This window comes from Miniopterus natalensis, chromosome 10 (assembly GCF_054644295.1).
Source record: "Miniopterus natalensis isolate mMinNat1 chromosome 10, mMinNat1.hap1, whole genome shotgun sequence".
In the NCBI taxonomy this organism is placed as follows: domain Eukaryota; kingdom Metazoa; phylum Chordata; class Mammalia; order Chiroptera; family Miniopteridae; genus Miniopterus; species Miniopterus natalensis.
The window spans coordinates 12,259,591-12,282,679 of record NC_142090.1 but is presented as its reverse complement, the minus strand read 5'-3'; the positions used below and the strand labels follow the sequence as shown (position 1 = coordinate 12,282,679).

The 23,089-nt window shown below is 40.0% G+C and overlaps 2 protein-coding genes and 1 long non-coding RNA gene across 9 annotated transcripts in view; 2 read left to right on the top strand and 1 right to left on the bottom strand.

Annotated features, from left to right (window-relative positions):
* Positions 1 to 9,637, top strand: part of CALD1 (caldesmon 1) — a 192,908-nt gene extending 183,271 nt beyond the window's left edge. For all 7 annotated transcript variants that reach the window (XM_016222193.2, XM_016222177.2, XM_087821009.1 and 4 more), the window contains 3 exons: positions 289 to 384; positions 6,057 to 6,137; positions 7,304 to 9,637. In XM_016222193.2, coding sequence (XP_016077679.2) covers positions 289 to 384; positions 6,057 to 6,137; positions 7,304 to 7,309 — 183 coding nt within the window. In that variant the 3' untranslated portion in view covers positions 7,310 to 9,637. The remainder of the gene's footprint in view (positions 1 to 288; positions 385 to 6,056; positions 6,138 to 7,303) is intronic.
* LOC148092188 (uncharacterized) lies at positions 111 to 15,722 on the bottom strand. The gene is made up of 3 exons (XR_015715168.1): positions 15,393 to 15,722; positions 4,364 to 4,438; positions 111 to 501 (listed from the first exon to the last, which is right to left on the bottom strand). It is a non-coding gene; the product is annotated as an uncharacterized LOC148092188 (long non-coding RNA).
* Positions 15,723 to 16,150: 428 nt separating this feature from the next.
* AGBL3 (AGBL carboxypeptidase 3) overlaps positions 16,151 to 23,089 on the top strand; it is a 57,799-nt gene continuing 50,860 nt past the window's right edge. Inside the window, 3 exon segments of the mRNA XM_087821326.1 lie at positions 16,151 to 17,981; positions 19,185 to 19,239; positions 21,658 to 21,843. Coding sequence (XP_087677452.1) covers positions 17,919 to 17,981; positions 19,185 to 19,239; positions 21,658 to 21,843 — 304 coding nt within the window. The 5' untranslated portion in view covers positions 16,151 to 17,918.

Genomic DNA, 23,089 nt, shown 5'->3' with positions numbered 1-23,089 from the left:
GACTGTGTACCGCGCTCTAGCCACAGTCCTCTAAAGAGAGTTCCCGAAAATTAATCATCAACCTTGGGTTTGGGGTGGGGTGAGGGGCAGGGGCAAGCCAACCAGTAACATTCTTTAAATATCAAGTTTATTTTACTCAAAATATGAATCAGAAGGCTCAATCATTAATTGGCGTTATGGGATGGTTATGGGAAATAACATGTAATAGTGTTTGGAGGTTGCTTTGGAGATTTCTGTCCAGGTAAAGTTTGTTTCTTTCTTTACTACTGGATGCTTGACTTCTTGCAGGAAACTGCTGGCTTGAAGGTGGGGGTTTCCAGCCGCATCAATGAGTGGCTAACCAAAACCCCAGATGGAAACCGGTCACCTGCTCCCAAACCTTCTGTAAGTAGCTTCGGGTTTTTCTGAATTTCTTTGATCTCAGCTTCCAGCAGCAGGAGAAAACGGGCTGTTGGTCTGTGTGCCGGGGAAAGACAGTGCTCCTGTTCTTTGCTGTCCCTGCTGAGTGACCAACAAGGAGGGGCTCAGATTTGGACAGAACAGTCCCAAGCAGCTGCACCATAATTGCCCAGAGGGTGGTAGTTAACCAGAGTGCTGAGGCCGCTCAGATGTTCACTCTTACCTGGTCTGTGTGTGTAGCTCCTGGGCTGGAAATTACAGCTGGGAATTGGAAAGTGAAAAATGTGAAATTATCTTGGCCACTCCTCTGTCAAGAGCGCCCCTCAACTTATTCCCCAAGGAAAGTGCATGTTGGCTGTTTTGAACCCATAGTTTCTAATTTGCCTAATTTCTGTAACTTAACACAAAAATCCCGTTTTTAGGTAGTTGTTGAAATAATGGCCATAATTTTTTTGGTCAACACCTCCAAAGGAAAGCCATTCAAAAAAACACACAGTAAAACCGGAAACTATAAAAACTGGTTATAAATTGTATTTTTGGAAATCAAAACTTTTCTTATTTATTAAGTGTGGCTTTCTTACTATCAAAATATTCTTTTAACCTTTGCCTTGAATGTATATGATAATCACCATGCATTTATCACTAGAATAAAAAACCTTATTAATAAAGCTCCCTACTGTATAATAGTGAGCTTTCTCTGTGCCCAAAGGACTCAACTGTCATAACTATTAATCCATCCCAGAGGTAGAAGAACAGCCTTTCAAATCCTAGACCTCTGTGCCACTGAGCATGTCATTGTGTCCACTGACTCCATATTTAATCTCTAAAGTCACTAAAGTTTACCACTTTTCCAATTTAAGAAGAAAAAAAAATGGAAATATTTTTTACCCTTCTTGGGTTCAACTCCTTATAGCTACCTAATGAATATTCAGGCAGGATTTTTTGCATAAGGGCTCTCGTGAGGCATAAAACGAATGTAAGCCCAATTTACAATCAGAAAGTCTTCATATATTGAAAAAAATCTTATACCCCTCTGCCAGTAGATCCAGGAAAGGGGGCTATAAAAAGAGGCAGTCCAGGCGAGGGATCATACCCACAAGGTATGTGCTCTTTAATGCCTCGAGTTTCCCTGACACCCAAAGTGACACGTAGAAGTTATTTTTCAGTGGCAATTTATGCAAATTTTGTCGCTCCAGACCAGTGATTATTAACCTTTTGGAATTATAGAACCTTTTGAAAACTGAATGAAACCTGAGGAACTTCTGCCCTCCCAGGCACAGGTCACTCAAGTTCTGGAAGTTCACAGCGCCACTGAAGAACTCCCAAAATAGCAAAGAGAAGAGAGGAAGGCGTGTTTTCCTCTTTGCCGAATTTGCCACATTGCTAGGAAACATCACTTTTTCACGTTTACTATATTTGTGACCGATTTCATTTCTGTACCAGATTTTACCAAGCCTATTGTCGTCTATATCTTCTTCATGGAAGGGTTAAAAAAAAAATTCAGTTCAGTTATTAGAATAGGTATAACTATGTCAAGGTTTCTGCAAAAAGCCCCATTCTCTGGGGTAACTGATAGCCTCCTAAAAACAGCAGGACACGAAGGTATTACAGGGAAATTGCAAAACCATTGCCTGCTTTACCTACTAGTTAGTGAGTAATTTGCTAGAAGAATGTCAGGTTGTGGTGATCTCTTTTCCCATGACCCATTGGACTTTGCAGACTAGGGTGACTTCCTGAATGAAAGCCAGGTTGCAAGAAAGCAATAAGTATTTGTAAATGAAAAGCCAGTGTTAAGTATACTTAATGAGCAACTTTAAGTTTTGTGCCCAGTTCCGGGGTGATAGAGCCAGCTCTTGTCAAGGTGTGAAGAGCAACATGGCAATCTCTTCGGGAAAGGACCTGACCTGGGGCCCAGGAAAGCAGGAGGGTAACTCACAGATACTGTGGCTCCAACAGAAAAAAGATGAAATTTCTGAGCTGCAGAACGGGCTGCAAGGGTCCTGCAGATGCATACAACTTGGCAGGCAAAAGGTTAAGTCCAGGATGGCAGCTTAGAAAGACAGGTCAACCGAGGACCTTGCCCAGGTCTTGTCAGGGCTCTCACACTGGTGGCCTGCAGCTAGGATCTATGTAGTTCGGCCCACACGATTGTGTTTTATTTTCCTTTTAAAAATTATAATTCGAACACACTTTTGAGGTGTGGAGGCATGTACTCCTTTAATTTGTTGATTCCCTCTTTCCCGTATTTTTTTACAATAGGCCTCTTCAGGCCTTTGTGTCTCCATCCTGGCCCTTCATGGCAGTTTGACACCTGTGGGACTCTGGTCATGCCGACCCTGAGCCCAAATAGTAGGCCCCAAAGGTGCCTTCTGATTTTCGACCCAAGGTGATTTTTTTCTCTGTCCCTTGATTATATTCCTTGATGTATACGGGTAGAGAGGAAAGCCTGGATTTGTGTTTGCAGATACGTGGCACGTGGCCATGAAGAAAAAATCAGAGGGAAATTCTTTCACCAAAATATTCCTCACCCAGTGAAACCTCTAATAGGAAGGAGATTAATGATTCCTTTGGGATTAGTGTTTAGTTCTAAAATTCACTGTATTTTAGTTCTAAAATACACTGTTTAGTTCTAAAATTCACTGTATTTTAGTTCTAAAATACAAATTTACCAAGTTGTATAATAATTTCCAAACATGCTAGGAAGTAAAAGTGCTCAAAATAGTTTGTCGAATCAATATTATTTGGGGGCCCCTGAAAACTGACTCACTTAAAAGTAAACACTGATCTACATCTGATCCCTTACTGGGACACCTATTGCTATTTTTGTGGGTAGAATTTATGGGATTTCGGTGTAACGTTGTGGCTGGAATTCAATTCTGAGTATGCCTGTTTTAGCTGGTTTGTCTGTTCTTTGTGTCTAAACTACGTTATATGTAGCTGAATTAAAATGCTAATTTGTCTTTCTTTTTGTTTAAAAAAAAAAACTCAACCACGTCTTTCTCAGCTGAATTCTCTTCTTCATTCTTTGATCTCTGGTTGATTGGAAACCTGCTTCTCCTGCCTTCATTTCTCCCTCTGCTTCTGGAGTGGGTGTTTGTGTAAAATGTAGTCTGGCCAGGTAATTGCATTTATATTTCCCCTTTGATTTAAAATGCCAACTTACCAACTGGATGTTAATATCTTCTTAAAATAGACTCTAAACTCTTTAAGTGATCTCAAAAGATTCATAGGTAGGATTTTAAGGAACTACAGTCCATTTTCTTCTGTAGAACATTCATGGGAAAGAAAAATATTTGTCTTCTATGAATCAAATAAATAAAGTAATAATTGCCACTTTCCAGAGCTTCCATCAGCATGTGCCTAATTATAGTTTCCAAAATTTTAAAACAGTCTTCCAGACAATTTGGCAGCTTCTCCCTACACTGGCAAACGTAGTGGAATCCTTCAAAAACAATCTGATTTGTTGCTTACTGGTTCCAAGTTAAATAGGTGTAGCTCTCTAATAGAATATCAGGAATTCATGCCACAGTGGAACCCAGTAAGATTAAGGCGCATCTGAAATAAAATTTAAAAAATCTGAAATGCTTCACATGGTACCACTTAACTAACCAGTGCATTTTCAGTGTTGAGATTACCATACTCTGTCAAAATAATGTCCATTTAGACTGGTGTCCATGGGTAAATGCAATTGCTGTTAGCTTTGCCTTCCTAATGAGAAAAAGATGTGCCAAAATAAACATTACTATTTCAGTTAAAACACATTTATTTTCTACAAACTACCTTTTGCCAAGTACTAATATAAGCACATGCTGGAAGGAAAGTAAATGGAAACAGAAATGTGGATCGTGGTCCAAACCAAATTAATTACGAGGTAGCAAGTAAAGAATCAAAGCTATATAAACTGTTTTCTTCCCAAGATTTCCACATGTTCTCACATATGTCACTAAGTGTCAGTTTCTCTTACCGGTACAGTTTGTGGTCCATATTTACTTTGGTGGGGCTTGGTTCTACCCATACACTTCTGAATTATCCTCTTGCTCTGCAGGAGACACAGAATGATTTTAGACTAAGGACAGTGCCATTAGAAAAAGTGTCCTAGTTTGGACTATCCAGAAGCAGACCTTAACATAGTGATTCTAGCATAAGCAGTTTACTTGGGAGGTAAAGAAGGCAGCCAATCAGGAATGTTATGAATATTATTAAGCAGGTCACCACATGGGCTATTAAAACTTAATCCCACTGGGGAAACCGTGGAAGTCACCATAAAACACCTGCTTTAGAGTCATCCTCCCTGAGGCGTGAGCGAGCCTGAGACAGGTCCTCGCCCCAAATCTCATGGGTGAGCAGATGAGGACTGCTCTTGGGGGTGTAACTCTGAACTTCTGGCCTGCCTGGGGGGGCACGGAGGGCAAAGTGGGCATCTGTAGCCAGAGAAAGTCCTCAGGCAGAGAAACACAGTGTTGGCAGTTGGAAGTCAGGCTGGAACACACTAGAGTCGTAGGGGCACCGAAAGTTAACCGGAAGGGCTGAAATGCATGTCCAGCCCCACAGGAATTGCAGGTGACCTTTGAACAACACTGTTTGAACTGCGCAGGTCCACTTATATGCAGATATTTTTCAATAAATACTGCCAGTGTATTTTGTTTTCCTTATGATTTTTTTTTTAAGATCTTATTGATTTTTAGAGAGAGCGAGAGAGAGAGACATTGATCGGCTGTCTCCTGCATGCCCCCTACCAGCGATTGAGCCCACAATCCAGTCATGTGCCCTGACCAGCCTTTCCGTACACAGGACGATGCCCAGCCAACTGAGCCACACTGGCCAGGGCATTGCTTATGATTTTCTTAATCATGTTTACTTTCCTCTAGCTTACTTTATTGTAAGAATACAGTGTATGATACATATAACACACTAAATATGTGTTCATCTACTGTTTATGTTATCGGCAAGGCTTCCAGTCAACAGTAGGCTATCAGTAGTTCAGTTTGGGGGGAGTCAGAAGTTTGACGCAGACTCTCTACTGCACAGGGGTTTGGGGGAAAGGGGTCAGCGCCCCAACCCCTATGTTGTTCAAAGGCCAACTGTATTCAAAACCAACCTATGCTGTATTCACTTCTAAGAGCATAGGAAGTTAAAAATAGGTGACGTTCTTTTAAATATGCTTGTAGTCCAGTTTCACTGCCAGTAAGCAGTAGGTCCTTGGTGAGGAACAGGACCTAAATGCTGGGTAGGACCAGCCTGTTCTCATATTATACCGCAGGTCAAGGTCTACATGAGAACAATGTCTAATGATCCTGCCAATGCATCATTTCTTTTTTTTTTGTCTTTTTAAACATTTTAAAATATTTTTATTGATTTTTTTAGAGAGGGGGGTGGAGAGAGGAATAATGAGAGAGAAACATCAATTGGGAATCAAACCCGCAACCTGGGCACGTGCCCTGACCGGGAATCGAACTAGCAACCTTTCGGTGCACAGGACTATGCCCCAACCAACTGCACCACACTGGCCAGGGCGATGCCATCATTTCTGATCACTGGGATAAAGTGTATTAACAAGAAATTGATTCAAACAAACAAACAGATGTGATGATATATTTAGACCTGACGAGAAAATTTAAATGGCCACTAATTAATTTTTTCGGCTTTCTCTTCATTAGGATTTGAGGCCAGGGGACGTCTCTGGCAAGCGGAACCTCTGGGAAAAGCAATCCGTGGACAAGGTCACATCCCCCACTAAGGTAATCTACTGGAAGAGCTTGAATTTCAGAGGTTTTTCCCTGCTGCACCCTGCAGTATGATGTCCTAGGTCAGATGAGAAACCTCACTGACTCACAGCTTTGCCCAGGTAGCCATCCATTTCTGAAGACCTGTGGTTAGTACAGTGGAATGCAGGGTTCACAGAGCCCTCAGCATGCAGGTTCGTCAGCCACACAAAATAAATAGTCCCGACCCGCAGAATAGTTCCTAGTAAGGCATTCTAGGGACACCAGAGTGGTGGGAGTGTTGGCAACAGGCGGCCTTACAACCATGGTCTACATTTTCTCACAAGGCTTGGAGCCACAGCCATCTGAAAATCACCTAGGGGAAGATGTCCATTCCCTGAGTGGTTCCAAAGCTGCTTTCTGGAACCATCCTAAAAGATTATGTTGCCAGCAGCCAAGGACTCAAAGTTGCTGAGGCAAAAAGTTAAAATAATATTCAGAAGTTAGACAAAACTCACTATCCTATAAAAACTAATGGCTAAGAGTGCTTGGATTTGTCTTTTGTTGGGGGGTTTTCTGCTCATAGGGTATGTTCATTCTTTACAAAGGGTGCTCTGGACAACATCTAAATGATTCTCAGACTAAAAATAGGACCCATTCTTGTACAAGGAGTTAATTCAACTCTTAATTGTAGCCCTTCCCCATTTCCAGTAATAACCCAGCCTTTTCCTTAAACTGGAGAGAAGTCAGAGACCAACAATAAGTAAGATTAGAACAGTCTGCATATGGGTCGACCAAAGAATTTATATGCATATATGCATAACCCATGGACACAGACAATAGGCCTGGGGAGGGGGCAGGAGCAGGTGTAGGAAGTCTGTGGGGGGCAAAAGGGGGGACATCTGTAACACTTTCAACAATAAAGATAAATTTTTTAAAAAGAGGAAGAAAGGAAGGAAGGAGGGACAGAGGGAAAGAGGGAGAGGAGGAAGGAAGGAAGAGAAGGAGGGAGGGAGGGAGGAAAAAAGTGAAAAAACAACAGAAGAAAGACTAAAAGGAGCATATTTGAGTAGAATGCCAACAGTAATCCGCCCTTTCATAAATATTTATTCCTGTCGTATTATAATTCTTTTTTTCTTCTGACACAAACACCTGGCTGATCCACTGTGACCTGCCGATTTAAAGCTCTCTTCTCTTAGCAGGTTTGAGACAGTTCAAGAAAGAAGCCAGAGTAGCCACTCAAGATGCTGGACCTGCCCAGTTGAAGAGGGCTAATGTGCTCTGTTTTATATTTATGTTGATTTACTAAATTGGGTTAATTTCCTTTTGTTTCATTTTTCATTATCCCAGTAGGCCCATGTATATTATCACTATATTTAATAATCACAGTCTAGAGAAGTTCATGGTAAAAGTACTGCCTTTGCACAGGAGCCTGTTTCTAAAGAAACCCATGCTGTGAAATAGAGACTTTTCTACTGATCATCACAACCCTGAACAGGGATCCCAGCCACATCAGAAGTCAAGTGGAAAGAGGTTCAAGGTGAAAATTGCCTGAGGAATGTGTGCGGTATCCAGAAAAACAAACCATAGTGGGGCTTGGTGTTTTTTGTTGTTTTAAATACAGAAGTCGTGTTGTTTCTGCACTTTAGAATAAAGCATGGAAGAAATTATCTTAGTAGGCAATTGCAACACTTGCTCAAAGTAACCCATTTCAGATTTGAAATACTGCAATAATGATTGTCTTTTTTTAAAAAATGTACGGTTAAGGTATTACTTTTTTCATGCTGATGAGTATCTAAATTGGATGATGGTGTTAGAAGACAGTGGTACTGATATCTTTAGGTTGGTTGCTTTGTGGATTTCTTTGGTAGTAATAGTAAACCACGTTAGATGACCTGATCATGTATGTATGTGCATACACGTATACAAACACACTAATGGTAGAAAGCTTTTTTATGTGCTAGACTATTATATTTAGCAGTATGTCCTTGTAACTAGCCATTATCACAGCTTTTCAAAAATTAAAAATCACAATATTATATTAATATTCATATTTGCCAACAGAGACATGGCAGAATAGGTATCAATATGTTTTCAATGCCCAATAGATAACCTGTAAGAAAAAAGAGAGATTAGAAATGTCAAAATGAATTGACATTTTCTATAAAACATAGTATTTAGCTTATAATTAAAAGCAATCTTGAAGTCCATTGTGAATTTTACTAAATTTACCATCTGAGTCAAACTCAGAGCTTGCTGAGAACTTTATTCTGTTAACAATCAAGTTCACCATAGGTTGGCCTAGATAATATCTCAGGTCTCTTCCTTGTCTGAAATTTAAAGACCGGCATTTTAGTGACAAGATTATACAGACTGAAATTCCATGTATGGGTATAAAAGACTAGCTTGGCTAATGTTTGGAAGCAGAGAAGAAAAGTAAACAAAGTCCAATATTTAAGAGTCATGACAGTCCTTCCATTTTCATTATACTGAACCTTTTTTTTTAAATTAAGTGTTTCTACTTCTATTATTAGTCATTGGTATTTGTCGTAAGTTGATAATGTGTTGAACTTTCAAAAAATATGTGTAATTTTTACTAGTTTTACCATTTTGCCCAAGAGTCTTTATCAACTCATCTTTTTCAGACACGCAATCCAGACATCAGATCTTAGTTTAGCTTATGAGGGCTCATCTAGTATTCACAGTAAATGATAAAGGAGTACTCATGTCTTGGCAATATGTTCTAGCATAGAGACAGGTAGGGTAGTTCTATAAACTTATACCTCATTTGACTTAACCAGAAGTGCCCTAGTCTCAGTTCCTACCACAATGAGGGAGCCTCCCAAATGACTATTTTCTAATCTACAGTATTTCCCTGGAAGAGTTAGCCAGGGCAGGGCTGGTATGAGCAGTGACCACTGCCTCGCAAAGTCTATTTTCCTCAAAAATCAGTAAAGAGTAGTTGAATTCTCTAGCTTTTAGCACACCTGGGCCAAAGGAAGGAAAGCCACCAAGATTGCACAAGTCATCCACCCATGACAGAGTAGATATGAGTCTATGATAAGATAAACTAGAATCCACATGTAGTGCCTGATTTAGCATTGACTCCCATCACTGGAGTGAAATGGATCGAAGTCTGAATTAAGGCCCATGGCGATGTAACATTGCTTTGTTGTACTTTTGAACAAGAGCTTCTCCTGATCGCTATTATATATATTTTTTCTAGAAAGTCTAAAGTTGAGAAGAGAATATATCGATCCTGACTTTTATTCCAATATTTGGATGGAATAAGTTTTAGGGTAGAATTTTGTTCAGTTTGGATTTAATCTTTTGAAAAAATAAATCCCATGTTTACTTGTTTAATTACAATTCTCTTTCTTATCTTTAAGAGGTAAAACTGCAAGGTGACTAGCATGTTCTGTGAATCTGCCATTCCTAAAAATTTTATAAACACTTGATGTTTTTCACTGATAATTGATTGCTGCAATAAATATATATTGTGAAAATGCATCCACAATAAATGGAATTCCTCCAAACGTCATTGCCTCGCTTATTTTTATGTACTATATTGGTTATGAGAGTTATATTTGTTGTAATAAAGATGACAGCATAGCAAAATGTATATTTCAGATTGAGTCTGTTTCACTCTTTAAAGAAGAAAAGCTATTTTGTATTTTGTAAAAACTTCTTATTACAGGCAATTTTCTAACAACTGACCAAACATGTATGGAAAAGGTTGGAAAAAGAGATTTTTGAAATTCTTCTTCAAAAAAATTATCAAATGTTCCTCCATCTTCCCTTTCAATCCCAGTCACACACCACCCTACTTGGTCCTAAGATGGAAGTACTGTTTTCCCAAAGGTAGTTTCTTTTATAGCAGAAATACCCATTAAATATACCCTTTGTTTGCAGAATATTTACTATTGGCCAGCCAGTGGCAATTACATTTAAATCCAAAGGTGTTTCTTTATAGTAATTTTGCATCTTTATGGAGCACTACTTGATCTGAAATCTGAGGTTCTTCTCATAAAGGTTTTAAATGGTGAGTCCAGAGCTCCTGAGCAGTCCCTAAATCCTGCCCATCAGATTGGCAGAATTAACTAAGCTATTGTAACTTAAAAAATATTTAGCACTTTTTACTTCTATACCCTAACAAGAAGGGCAATGGCAGTAAGTTTAGACAATAGGATCATTGTCGTCAAAGTTAATTCACAAAATTAAGCAATGAAAAGAATAGTACTAATCCCAAGATGACAGGACTAGGGATGGATGAAAATTTACAATTTGCATATGCAGGGTACAGTATATTATAGTCACTTGTGTGATGTAGAAACATGTGTACTGAAGGCTTTGTCCTATCCTTGCTTGCATGTGCTCTCCAAGTGGAAGAATAAATAAGAAAAAAATCTCATGATCCTAAATATGTGTTCTTCCACAAAAGTAAGATGACCTAATAAGGTCTTAATTTGAATGCTGTGTTTTGTGTCATGATGATTACTCGTGTTGTCCAGTCTATAGCCTTACTGATTTTTTTTCACTCCTTTGTTCTATTCCTGAGAAAAAAATGTAAAAATCTCCCACTACAATTATGGATTTACCCATTTCTCCTAATAATTTTGTTAATTTTGTTTTTCATGTTTTAAGGTCATGTTTTAGGTGCATATACAAATCTAGAATCATTATATATTCCTAGTGAATTAAATATTTTACCGTTATGAAATGAATCTATGTATAGCAAAGATTTTTGCCTTAAGTTTTACTTTTTCTGTTCTTAATATTGCTATAGTGGCTTTCTTTGGGGCTTTCTTTTTCCACCCCTTTACCTTCAACCAATGTATACCCTTTAGTTTCAGATGCATGTCTTTAAAAACATATGGTTTGAGTTTGTGTTTTAATCCAGTCTGGTCATCTTTGAGTTTTAACTGGAGTATTTATTCCTTTTATATTTAATGTGATTACTGATACTTTTGCATGTAAACAGCATCGTAGTTATGTGCCACCTGTTGCTTTCTCTCTCTTGCCTCTGTGCGGGATTTCTTCTGCTTCCAAGCATATGCTGTTCTACAAGTGGCAGCCGAGAGGCTGGGCTAGACTTTTGGCAACCCAATGGGGCTAGAGGACAAAAGAATCTTCAACTGTCAAGGATGAGGGTTTGTTAAACTACTTTCAGATTATGGATTTTCAAAGAGCTGCTTCCTGAATGGAAGAATGAGCTTGAATGAATCTGGTCTTCATAAAGATTGCTGCCTGCCTTCACTCTGGGAAGCAGTTCCATTACTCTAGTGGGGAGGTAAATTACAAAGAAGAGACATAAAAAGTCACAAAATATTGTGTAACGATTCAAGAATTTAAGAGAGAAAATATCACAAGGTTAGTACATAATTGTCAAAAAATTACATAATACATAATTCAGTGTTTAGAGGAAAGAGAGAATACATCAGCCTGGGGTGACGGGAGAAAGAAAAAGCCTTATAATCTTTAATCCCCTCAGAGGTGTACCCAGTGCGCTACAAAGAGTGGTGCTTGGTTAGTGATAATGATTTCCTGAGCAACCCAAATTATAAGCTGCTCCATGTACTGCTGTCAGTTTCTGTAGCATTCTTAGATATCCGAGAGATTGCTTTATGACTTTTATTCCCAGATTTATAATTCTTGTATCATCTCAGCCCTGCATCTCAGCTCCACAAGGAATGTTGGCCTCTTTAATACAGATTTAATAGAGTTTTGCCAAGGCATGCTTTGAGTGATGTCAGCTTTTGTTATCTTGAAATATTTCCGCCCCAAATAATATTAATTAAAATGGGTTTTAGAAGTCCCAACTGATCATTTCTACCTAGTTGGGGAAAAAACAAAAGCCTTCATTCAATAATCTCTTACTGAAGCTACTAATATAAAAAAATATGCAAAAGAGCTACAATCATACAGAACACAAGATTAGTTCCTTAGCTAATTTTCAACCTCAGTCAGTGGTGACACTATAGTCATGCCGGGATCACCACAGCAAGGTAAGTAGATGGATCACCAAGTATCAGAGGGATATGGTGTCACTGTGACCAGCTGGAGGTCAGCTAGTCAAATGGTAATGACAGCTAACAATAAACGGGCCCTTACCAAGTCACAGGCAATATGAAGTAAGTGGGAGCACAGAGAAGTTAAAAAGGTTGCTCAAGATTCTAAAACTAAGTGGCAGAATATTTGACCCCAGGCAATTGGCTCCTAAACCCACACTCCTAACCTCCAGTCCCCACAATCTCCCCGAGATTGCTATTGTGTAGGAATGTGCCTAGAGGAGAACCCCTTGTTAGGGGGCAGGTTGGAGCCAACACTCTCCTATGAGGCCCACAGACACAAGAGCAGCCCTTGAAACCAGCATTGTAGATTCCAACTCCGCCCAGTTAAGGGGAGAGTTGCCCTTTTCCTCCCCAGTCCCTGCCCATCCTAAGACAACGAAGAGCGAGTTCCTACAAAACAGGAGGGAGCAAAACTCCAGTTCCCTCCCACTTCCCAAGCCACCTCCATTTTCAAAGTCAATTCAATGCCCCTCCTTCTTTTCACCCAACCTAGATCTGTCCCCAGCTCTGGAGGCTTGGAATCTCAGAGGGAAGGTGGGGGTGGGGGTGGAGGAGTGGGTGGGGAGAGATTAATCAAAGAACTTATATGTTTATAAGCATAATCCCTGGACACAGACATTGATCTGGGAAAGGCCTGGGGGTGGGGTGGATGTGGGGTGGAGGGGATCAAAAAGGGGACGGACATCTGTAATATTTTCAACAATAAAGATAAACTTAATAAATATGTACTTAATACCAAATCCCAACTGAAATCTTAAGTATGGAAATGAAACTGTTTTAGTAGCTGAAAGTGGCTGAAAAGGTATGGAATCTGGCCAACATGGCCTCTGTGGAAAGGGGACTTCACCACTGCAGTTCAGGGGCAGTTATTGGAGTACGGCAGAGACCACTTCATGTTTTTTGTCATGAGACTTCACACTGACCCTATTCTTTCCCTTTTCAGGTGGTTTATCCTATCCATTTTTTTGTAGAGCAGGCAGTGGGCATTGTTACTTCCTCATTTCCAAGTGTTTAGGAGAAAGATGTTTCCCGATGGTCCCCAAGTTTAGGCATATTCTACAAACTAATTCTACCAATGACAGGGGAATTAGGAAAGACTTCACTGTGGGGATGGCCCTTGAGCTGAGTCTTGGTTAGTTGACAGGCTCGGACAGATTTCACGATTTGAGCCTGAAACATTTTGAGAGGTTTGGCCTCATACTGGGGAATCCTAGAACCAGATAGTCTGAGAAAGGTGCCAAGATGGATACTAGATGGACAACCCCAGGGCTCCCAGGACCTAGTGTGGCTTCCTCAGCCAAACTGGGACAAGATCTCTATAGCCACATAATCACTAACTTCTGTGATGTCATAAATAACTCTGTCCTAGTCACTTCATATTCTAAGTCTCTGTTCAAAAAATTCAAAATGATATCCTTACACAAAATGATAGTCCTAACACAACTTACATTTGGCTATGTTGCCAAAGTGAACTTTCCTCCTGATTCCCACACTAATAATTGTGTCTTTGGAGTTCTGGTTTTTCTTTTCCTCCTTTCTTACTCTACTTTCATTATATTTCTTTTATACCACAGGGTTGGAGTAGATAAATTCACTAAAACTTAGAGGAAAAGTTGCTGTCGAGGTAAAGCTGCCTCCCCAAAGGTAGAAGCTGGCCGTGTAAGGAGTCTGTCCAGTAACCTTCTCTGATAAGATCATAGGGAAGGGGAACAAAAATTCAGACTGACAGAAAGTCCTTGGTAGAAGTTTACTCCAGGCCTCACCTCCACTTTAACCTAAAGGCAAAGAATTTCATCTTTATTACATACTACTATCTGTAATAGGAGAGTAAAATTTTTTAAAGGAGTTAAAAAAGAAACAGGTGCTTAAGAAAGCCACGTTTAATATATTGGGGGAAGAAAAAAGTCCTAATGCAATCTCCTTCCTTAAAATGATACTGACTTCAGCCGAGCTTTGGCTGAACAGTGCTGCCTGGTATAATTCATAACACTGGTCTTCTCTTGGAGCCTTTGTATTTGCTGCCTCCCCTGCCTGGCTAGGTCTGCCCCTCCATATCCACATGGCTCATCCCTTTACTCGCTTCAGGCCTCTGCTCAGGTGCCTCCTGGTCAGAGAAGCTTCCCTCCACAGCCCATCAAAAGAACTCTCCCTACACCAAGGCCCCCTCCCCACTCAGCCCACTCCCTATGCTCTAGTTTTCCCTTATTTTTCTCCATAGCCATTCCCACCTGGGTGTGTTTCTTTTCAATTGGTTTGTTGTCTTCTCCCAAGAGTATATAACCTCATGCAATCGCCTCACGCCGGGAACAGTCCCTGACAAGTAGTAGGCATTCAATTAGTATTTGTTGAACTAATGAAAGAATTATGACTTTTCAAAGTTTTTTAAATTCCTAAGTATTTTTTATGCACTAAAATATTTTTTCTCTATAGGATTTCTTGAAATATGATCATGTAAATATTTGGACTAAAAATCGTGAGACTTAAGTCCCAGCTCAGCGATTCATTTCTTGTGTAACCTGCTTAGTTCATTTCTTGGAGCTTCATCTTGTGCATCTGACATCCTATGGCTCATAACCACGACTCTAACATCCAACAGAAAAACAGATTCCATGTATAAAAATACTCTGTGCGTGTCGCTTTTACTAACACATGTATGGCCTTAAACAACGTACAATCATAAAGGGTAACTATTTTTCAGGAGAGCTTTATCTGATGTAGGCTCTATTTCTTTTTCTGGACGGTCCAAACTCCTCAACTGCTGACCTCAAAAAAAAAAAAACTTATTTTTCAGAAACTTACCGAATCTAAAGCTATGGACCCAGGTCCATACTTAAGCCAAAGCGCTCTGCCCTTTATTCCACTTTCAAGCTTGCTATATAATTCATTATCTCCGTTCTGCAATATTACAAATCCCATCACATAAGATGGCCCAGGTGGGAACCAAACATCCGAAGCCTTTCTTTTTCCAGCTATATACTACTTTGAAAACGGTTCCGAATATATTCAATTATCCACCAGAGCTAAAGGTCGGGAGACAACCAAGACGGGACGTAAAGCACTGATGTCCCAGCCTGTGACGGGAAGACGATATTTAAATTAGATGAGGCGACACGCGGGCAGTGGCTGCAGCAGGGCCCCGCGCCGGGTCCCGCGTTCAGGAGGTTACCTAACCATTATTATATTTCAAGGATCTGAGCCGGTAAGAACCGCGAGAGCTCACCCTCCTCCATCTAGGACTCCTCCAGCAAGTATTTCAGGATACATTTATCACTTGCAAATCGAATAAAGATCGCTCCTCACACAACTGTGCAGAACGCCACCTCCTTCCCGCCCCGAGTCCTGTGGCCGGGCCGGTCGTCCCTCGAGGGCCGGGACCAGCCCGACATAATGACGGTCCAGTTCCGCCGGCCCCGGCCACGCCCTTCACCAGGCGGCGAGGCCGCAAAGCGCCAGCAAATAAAATCAGCAAAGCGCCAGTCTTGCCCAGCACCCTCCGGGGTCGCGCAGAGCCTCGGAACAAGTCTCGGTCCCCCCTCCCCCTCATCTAAAAGCCCCGCCCCACCCCACCCTGAGCCCTACTGTCCCCCGGCGCCCGCGCTCCCGGCCCCCCGCCGCCCCGCCCCCGGTTCCCGCCATCTTCCGGGGGCCGTTCCTCTGGCCCAAATCCCGCGAAGGCTCGTTCCCATCGCGCTCCGTCGTCTAGGTGATTCCCGAGGGCTGTCCTAAGTCTCGCGAGGGTGGGCCCGTTGCCCGGGTAACGAGCTGCCTCGCCTCCCGGGGAAGGACGTGGCTGGGGCCGGCGGAACTGGACCGTCATTATGTTGGGCCAACTGGCTGGGCCACCGGACTCGCGGCGGGAAGGAGCTGCCGCGGGCGGGCCGACGCGGGCCGGTGAAGCGCGCGGTTCTGAGGGAAAGGAGCTCACGGGCGGGGCGCCGCCTGAGGGAAACGAGCGCGCGCGGACACACCCGCCCGGGCCGATGCGCTCCTCCTGCCCGCACTGCGGGTCCAGGCGTGGCGTGGGAGGCACGCTCTGACCACCCGGGTTGCGGCTTCATGACCTTGCCACCTGGGGGGCCATCGTGCGTGCCCGCACACGCGGCGTGGGGCGCCTGCTTCTGCCTCTGCCGCCGCAGCCGTGGAAGATGCACCCGTGGGGTGCCCGTTAGTCACAGCGCGTGGCTCTCCCCGGCTCGGGTTTTACTCCGCAGCAGGTCAGCGCGCTTGGTGTTGCCCTGGCTCGAGGGCTTGGCGGCGCGGGCTGTCCTGTGCAAGAAAAAGACGTCGTGGTCGCTAGTTTAATTTAGGAGCCACTAAAGGGAATTCACACCTGAAGCTCTGTCTTCCCTGAAGGGAGGTTTAGCCATTGTTTCTATACATTATTTGGTTAATTACATGTTCATTTTTTTTTTTTAAATATATCTTTACTGATTTCAGAGAGAGGAAAGGAGATGGAGAGATAGAAACATCAATGATTAGTCATTGATTGGCTACAGCCTGCAACCCCGGCATGTGCCCTGACCGGGAATCGAACCCCAATCCCCGGGATCCTAGGTCCACGCTCAACCGCTGAGCCACCCCCAGCGGGGCTGCATGCTGATTTCTTCTTTGCAAGTGGGTCAGTGTGTCTGGCTGGGTTCCAGTCAGGCTCATCAGGTTAGAGCTGGGTGTGCAAATGCTGTGCCTGCCTTTTAACACTGAGCAGGGATGGCGTTTGCTCAGGACCACCCAGGCGGTGAGACCCTTGTGCTGTCACATGGCTGGGCCTCGTTTGCTCGGGGAAGGAAACAGAAGCGGGTCTGTGCCAGTCCAGTTTCCCAGATTTGGAATTGTGGTGATCCCCAGGCCGCAACTGCAGTCTCTTAGCACCGAAGGCCCTGATAAGACAGACTTCTCTGTGGCATTTGCAGTGATGTGCTGTGGAGCGTGGACTTTTCTTCTATGTAGTCTTGTTCCAGAACACGCTTTTTGTAGAGAAGAGCTTAAACAGATAGTCTGGAAATTGGTAAATTCCTTTGTTCTCAATAATAATAATAATAATAATAATAATAGAATCTTGACAAGGAATTTCTGTTATTTCATTGTCTTAGTGATGAACACTTGAGAGGGTACTTGCATAGCAGGGAATGATCATCGCCAATACAACCTTCTGGTAGCTGTTGAGATTTCAGTAAGACAAATATAATTGAATATTAGAACAGAGACAATATCTACAGAATAGTAACCAAGGTATAAAGAGAAAAAGGCTGTTGTAGGCATTTGAACGGTTGGTTAATTGAAAATTACGCAGAAAATAAATTTTCTCTGTTGCTGCATTTCACTGCCTGAATAAGTAACTGTCATTTTTCTTTGACTCATGATCTTTTTAATGCCTCAGGGTTATTCTGAACTTGCTATTGCTCTCTGGTATTTAATTGTGAATATAGGGTGTAAATGATTTGACTGTACCCTATAAATTCTTTTTTATGTAAATTATTTACTTGATTTGTCTTTTATTGTGATTTGGTCTCTTTCTCAGAGAAATGAAAAATTTCTTCAAATCTTTGAAATTGAAGTTTATTTAGCTGTGTCTTAATAACTTAGTTTTTAAAAGAAGCCTGTTGTCACTTAATTAAATACAATTGAATATATTTGGGGTACTCATTTAATGTAGTAAACACTTGCAATTTAAAAACTGTCAATAAATTCCCTAGAAATTGTTTTACAGCCTGCCTACTAAATAAATTTCCAGCCAAATACTAAAGAGATGTCAGAGGATTCAGAAGAGGAAGACTATTCAGACAGAACAGTCAGTGACGAAGATGAATCAGTATGTTTTCCTCAACTTTATCTTATTTAATTTGAGATAAAACTTGTTTTATATAGATTCCCAGTAAAAGTATTATAAAATCAATTGAATGTAAGAATCAATTGGATGTTTAAATCACTGTCATTGAAGTTGGGAAATAATTTGATTGAAAGCCAAGATATTACTGTGTGCAGTATGCCCCATCTAGGAAGAGAACCTATATTGGTGATGTTTTTCTGTGAAAAAAATTGGGTAAGATTCTTCTGAGTTTTATTAAGATGTGTGTATTAAATCATTATTAGGGGTTTTTATAACTTCTGTCCACTTCCTTATATGTACTGATTCTACTGCATTCATCATCATATGTATCATATATTGGAACCTCCTATATTTTAAAGCTACTATGTAGCTCCATAGTAGGTTTAGTATGGCTCTGATATAACAAAGGAAAGGACATAGAGGAAGAAAAAGGGGGGGAAACAAAATTAAAATATTTAAAAATATTTTGTTTCTACTAATATTTGTAAAATCTTTTCTTCACATTTTAATAAAGTATAAATTATCATGTATGTAAGTTAAGGTCCCAAAATAAACTCCCCAAAATGATGTGTATAACTCTTTAAGTCTGTCGCTTTCTGTGTTTCTTTTTCTTTTCTGTTTATTTGTTAATTTTCCTTAATTTAAATTGTTTTGCTACGTTTACCAAGAATCTTTAAACTTTATTTCTTCCCTACTTTTGTTAATATGACCTTACCCTGTGGAAGAAGAGGAATGAAAGATGAAAATGTTAAGGATTCAGGATATTTGAAGTGTTGTGTGCTTTGAGATCAGGAGCCCATAATAATCCTTTAATTTTTTTCATTAAAGATTAAACACATGTACTCAATTCTGAGTACAAACTAGATGTAAAAAATTTCTTTGGGTTCGATTCCCAGTGGAAGGCATGTACCTGGGCTGCAAATTCAATCCCTGCCCCAGTCAGGGTGGGTTCAGGAGGCAGCCAATCCTTGTGTCTCACATCAATGTTTCTCTGTCTGTCTGTCTGTCTGTCTCCCTCTCTCTCTCCCCCTCTCCTTCTCTCCCTGCCTCCCTCCCCCCTCCCTTCCACGCTCTCTAAAATCAGTGGCAAAAATATCCTCAGGTGAGGAGTAACAAACAAAAAAATCTAGATTTGGAAACTTTTAGTTTTTATAAGAGAAATATTTTTAAACTCTCTTGTTTTAGGATGAGGACACCTTCATGAAATTTGAAGATCTCCAGCAGTGTGCACTTTTAACAGGTTTGAGTTAATCCGTATATTCTCCCTCCTCTTTATGATACAACCTTGAGTTGGATGAAAAATAACAAGATGAGGAAACTAGAAAAAAGTCAGATTGAATAACATAGGGAATTATTATTCTGTTATTGGATAAGGAGAGAGATTTGTATTTATTCACTTTTATAAGAATATTTTGGAGTTAAAGTGTTTAAGGTTTGTTTTAGGTAAACCTGATTTCAGTGAAACTAAATGAAAATGGTGAATACTTTATAAACGAATTTACCTTGACATTTCTTTAAATAACCAACCCTTTAGTTGCATTTACAGTATGACTGGAGTTATAATAGACACAAGGTTTTGGAACTGCATCTTTATTTACATGCCTGTATAAAGAGTTTCCTTTAAGTTATTCATTCACAAATTTACGTGTGCATGTGGGCATCTTGATGCATACTTGTGTGTGTGTGTTTAATTTATACATTCAGAGTTGTGCTTTCAAATGCACTGTAAAATATTTCTTCCAAATATTCACATATCTGCCACAGATATTTTGAAATTGAAGATAAGACTTTTATTTATTTTTTTATTATTTTGTCTTTTTCACCACCATCCTAAAACAAATCTCTTTTGAGGTAACCACTATTCTCAGTTTGGCGTCATTCCTTCTAGAATTTTTTCTTTGCATTTGTACATATATCTATACCCATAGTCATAGAAAATTTGTAGGACTATTTTGTGGACTTCCTGCCACCCTTTTTTTTTCTTTTTAAAGTTTTATCAGTCTGTTGCAAAAAAAAGAAGTAATTCCCTGTTTTAACCAACATTTCCTTGATGGCTAAAGAAATTGAGAATTGTTTCATGTGCTTGTCTATTTACATTCCCTTGAGTTATGAATTGTGCTTTCACAGTGATCCTTTAACTTTGTTTACATTGCTTTCATTGGAATTATTTTGATGTTGTTTATCATTATCCATTTGTGGCTCTTTATTTTTATATCTGTGTAGGCTACAAAGGCCCCTACTCCAAGATCATCAATATGATTATCAGAGTTTTCTTTAAATACTTTTTTGTATTTGTTTGAATTTTTATATTTAATTTCTCTATAATTTACACTTACAAATAGTATGAGGTATGGATCTAATTTTATTTCCTAATTAATAAATAGTTGCATGCCATTTTCTAGTCATACTGTAAATTAGACAAAGTGTGGTCTATTCACGTAATGGAATACTAGATACTTAATAACCATCTGTTGAATAAATGCATCTATATAACAGTCTTGAGAAGTAGCAGTGGAGGGTAATATTTCTTATCTACAAGTAGTAAGATTTATGTTCAAAGAGTCTGCATTGGCCAACCAAAATCGTGTAGAAACAAAGTGGTAGAATAGAACTCAGTTTGTCTGGTTCCTAGTCCAATGGCTATATCTGCTTTTATACAAAAATAACCCAGAACTAAATCTAGGTTAAAAGCCACATTTCAGAGGTGAAAGAGCAAGACAAGTCACTGAGACAAATGAAACCAAGTATGTGAAAGGTAGAGAGAAAACAGGGAAGTGTGGCATCATAAAAGACAAGGGAAATGATCTTAAGGAAGGGTGATTATCAACATCAAGTTGATGCCCCAGTTATCCCATTGAAACAGAGAAAGATCTCCTACTTGGGACAACCCCATTGTATTCCATGTGAATTATGTTCCTGGGGTTGTGACACTCAGTAGCCGTAAAATGAGAACTGAGATGTTGTGATTGAGAGTTCACTGACAACCTTTGAGAATATAGTTCTGGTAGGTGGTGAGGAGATATGGTCAGTGGGTGTATTTAACCTATTAGACAAATAGTTGCTTCAGTGTGATTAACTTTAAGAAGACAGCAGTAAACAGTTTGCTAGAAAGCTGCAAGAAAACATACAATCCATATCAAAATCCAAAATGTTCTTGAAGTAGCAGTGACAATTTAGCATAAATTAATAGTATTTGATATTAACAACTGTTTTTTAGCTGTCATGAAGATCAATTTTTACAAAATTTCATTAATACCTTTATTTTTTAAATGCCATAAATTATAAAACATTTATAATTGTATCTATAGATATTCACAAATTAATGGTGTTAGAGGGGAAAAAAGGAATATATAAAAAATATATATAGGAGTTTGCCCTAGCCAGGTAGCTCAGTTGATTAGAGCATCATCCTGATACGCCAAGGTAGTGGGTTCAAGACCCAGTCAGGGCACATATAAGAATCAACCAGTGAATGCATAAGTGGAACAGCAAATCAATACAGATTGATGTTTCCTCTCTCTTTCTCTCTCTCTTCCCTCCCTCTGCCCCCCACTCCCTTCGTCCCTCCCTCCCTTTCTCTCTAAAACCAATTTTTAAAATTATAGGAATTGGAGTTTTGCTTCTTAACGCTTATGATTGTGTTTGAATCTTTTTCCAGCTGACTCTATTGGCGACCCATTTTTTCCCCGGACTACACAGATACTATTGGAATATCAGCTAGGGAGATGGGTGCCACGTCTTCGTGAACCACGAGATTTATATGGTGTGTCTTCTTCTGGTCCCCTGAGCGCAACACGGTGGCCTTACCACTGTGAGGTCGTTGATGAAAAAGTCCAGCATATTGGTATGTTCTTAGCAGTTTTGGGGATTCAAACGCATTAGTAAACTTCCTTTGCCAACCTTGATTTTAATGAGAAGACTCCTGGTGTTAGAACAATCATTCCAGCAGAAATAATGTGTCATATGGGAGTAGGCAAAAGGAGGCTTACAGTTGTTCATATGGAAAGTTATATGATAATTAATAAATCATAATACAAGAATAAACTCTGACCCGACCAGATGTGGCTCAGTGGTTGAGCATAGACCTAGAATCTAGGAGATCATGGTTCAATTCCCAGTCAGGGCACACGCCTGGGTTGCAGGCTTAATCCCCAGTCGGGGGCATGCAGGAGGCAGCCAATTAATGATGACTCATCACTGATATTTCTCTCTCTCTCGCTCTGCCTCTCCCTTCTCTGAAATCAAAGATATATTTAAAAGTTAAAAATGAAAAATAAACTGTGTTTTGCATACTCACAACTGTAAACCTACTTTTGCCCACCCTGTATATATAATTTAAAATTTTCTAGTAGCCACATTTTAAAAGGTTAAAAAAAAAGTGAAATTGATTCAAAAATATTTTTAATTTAACCCAAATATATCCAAAATATTTTACATTCTTTTTTTTTATGTGAAGTCTTCAAAAACTGTTGTGCATTTATACTTACATTTCAATTCAATTCCAATGTGTTCACATCCTTGCCAGCACATTTCTTTTGTTGTTGTTGTTCTTGTTTTTAAATAGCCATCCTAACAGATGTGAGATGATATCTCACTGTGATGTTGATTTACATTTCCCTGAAGATCAGTGATGTTGACAGTGCAATCCTCATGAAAATCTCAATGGCATTTTTTACAGAAGTAGAAAAACAACTATAAAATTCACATGGAACAACAAAAGGCTACAAATAGCCAAAACTGTCTTGAGAAAGAAGAGCAAAGCTGGAGGCATCACACTTTCTGATTTCAAAATATATTACACAACTATAGTAGTCAAAACAGTATGGTACTGGCATAAAGACAGACATACAGGCCAATCAACAGAATAGAGAGCCCAGAAATAAATCCACTATATATGTTCAACTGATCTTTGACAACAGTGCTAAGAATACACAACGGGGAAAAGGTAGCCTCTTAAACAACTGTTGAGAAAATTTAATATCCACATGTAAAAGAATGAAATTGTACCCTTGTCTTACACTGTACAAAAAAAATCAACTCAAAATGTATTAAGGACTTAAGCATAGACCTGAAACTGTAAAACTCCTACA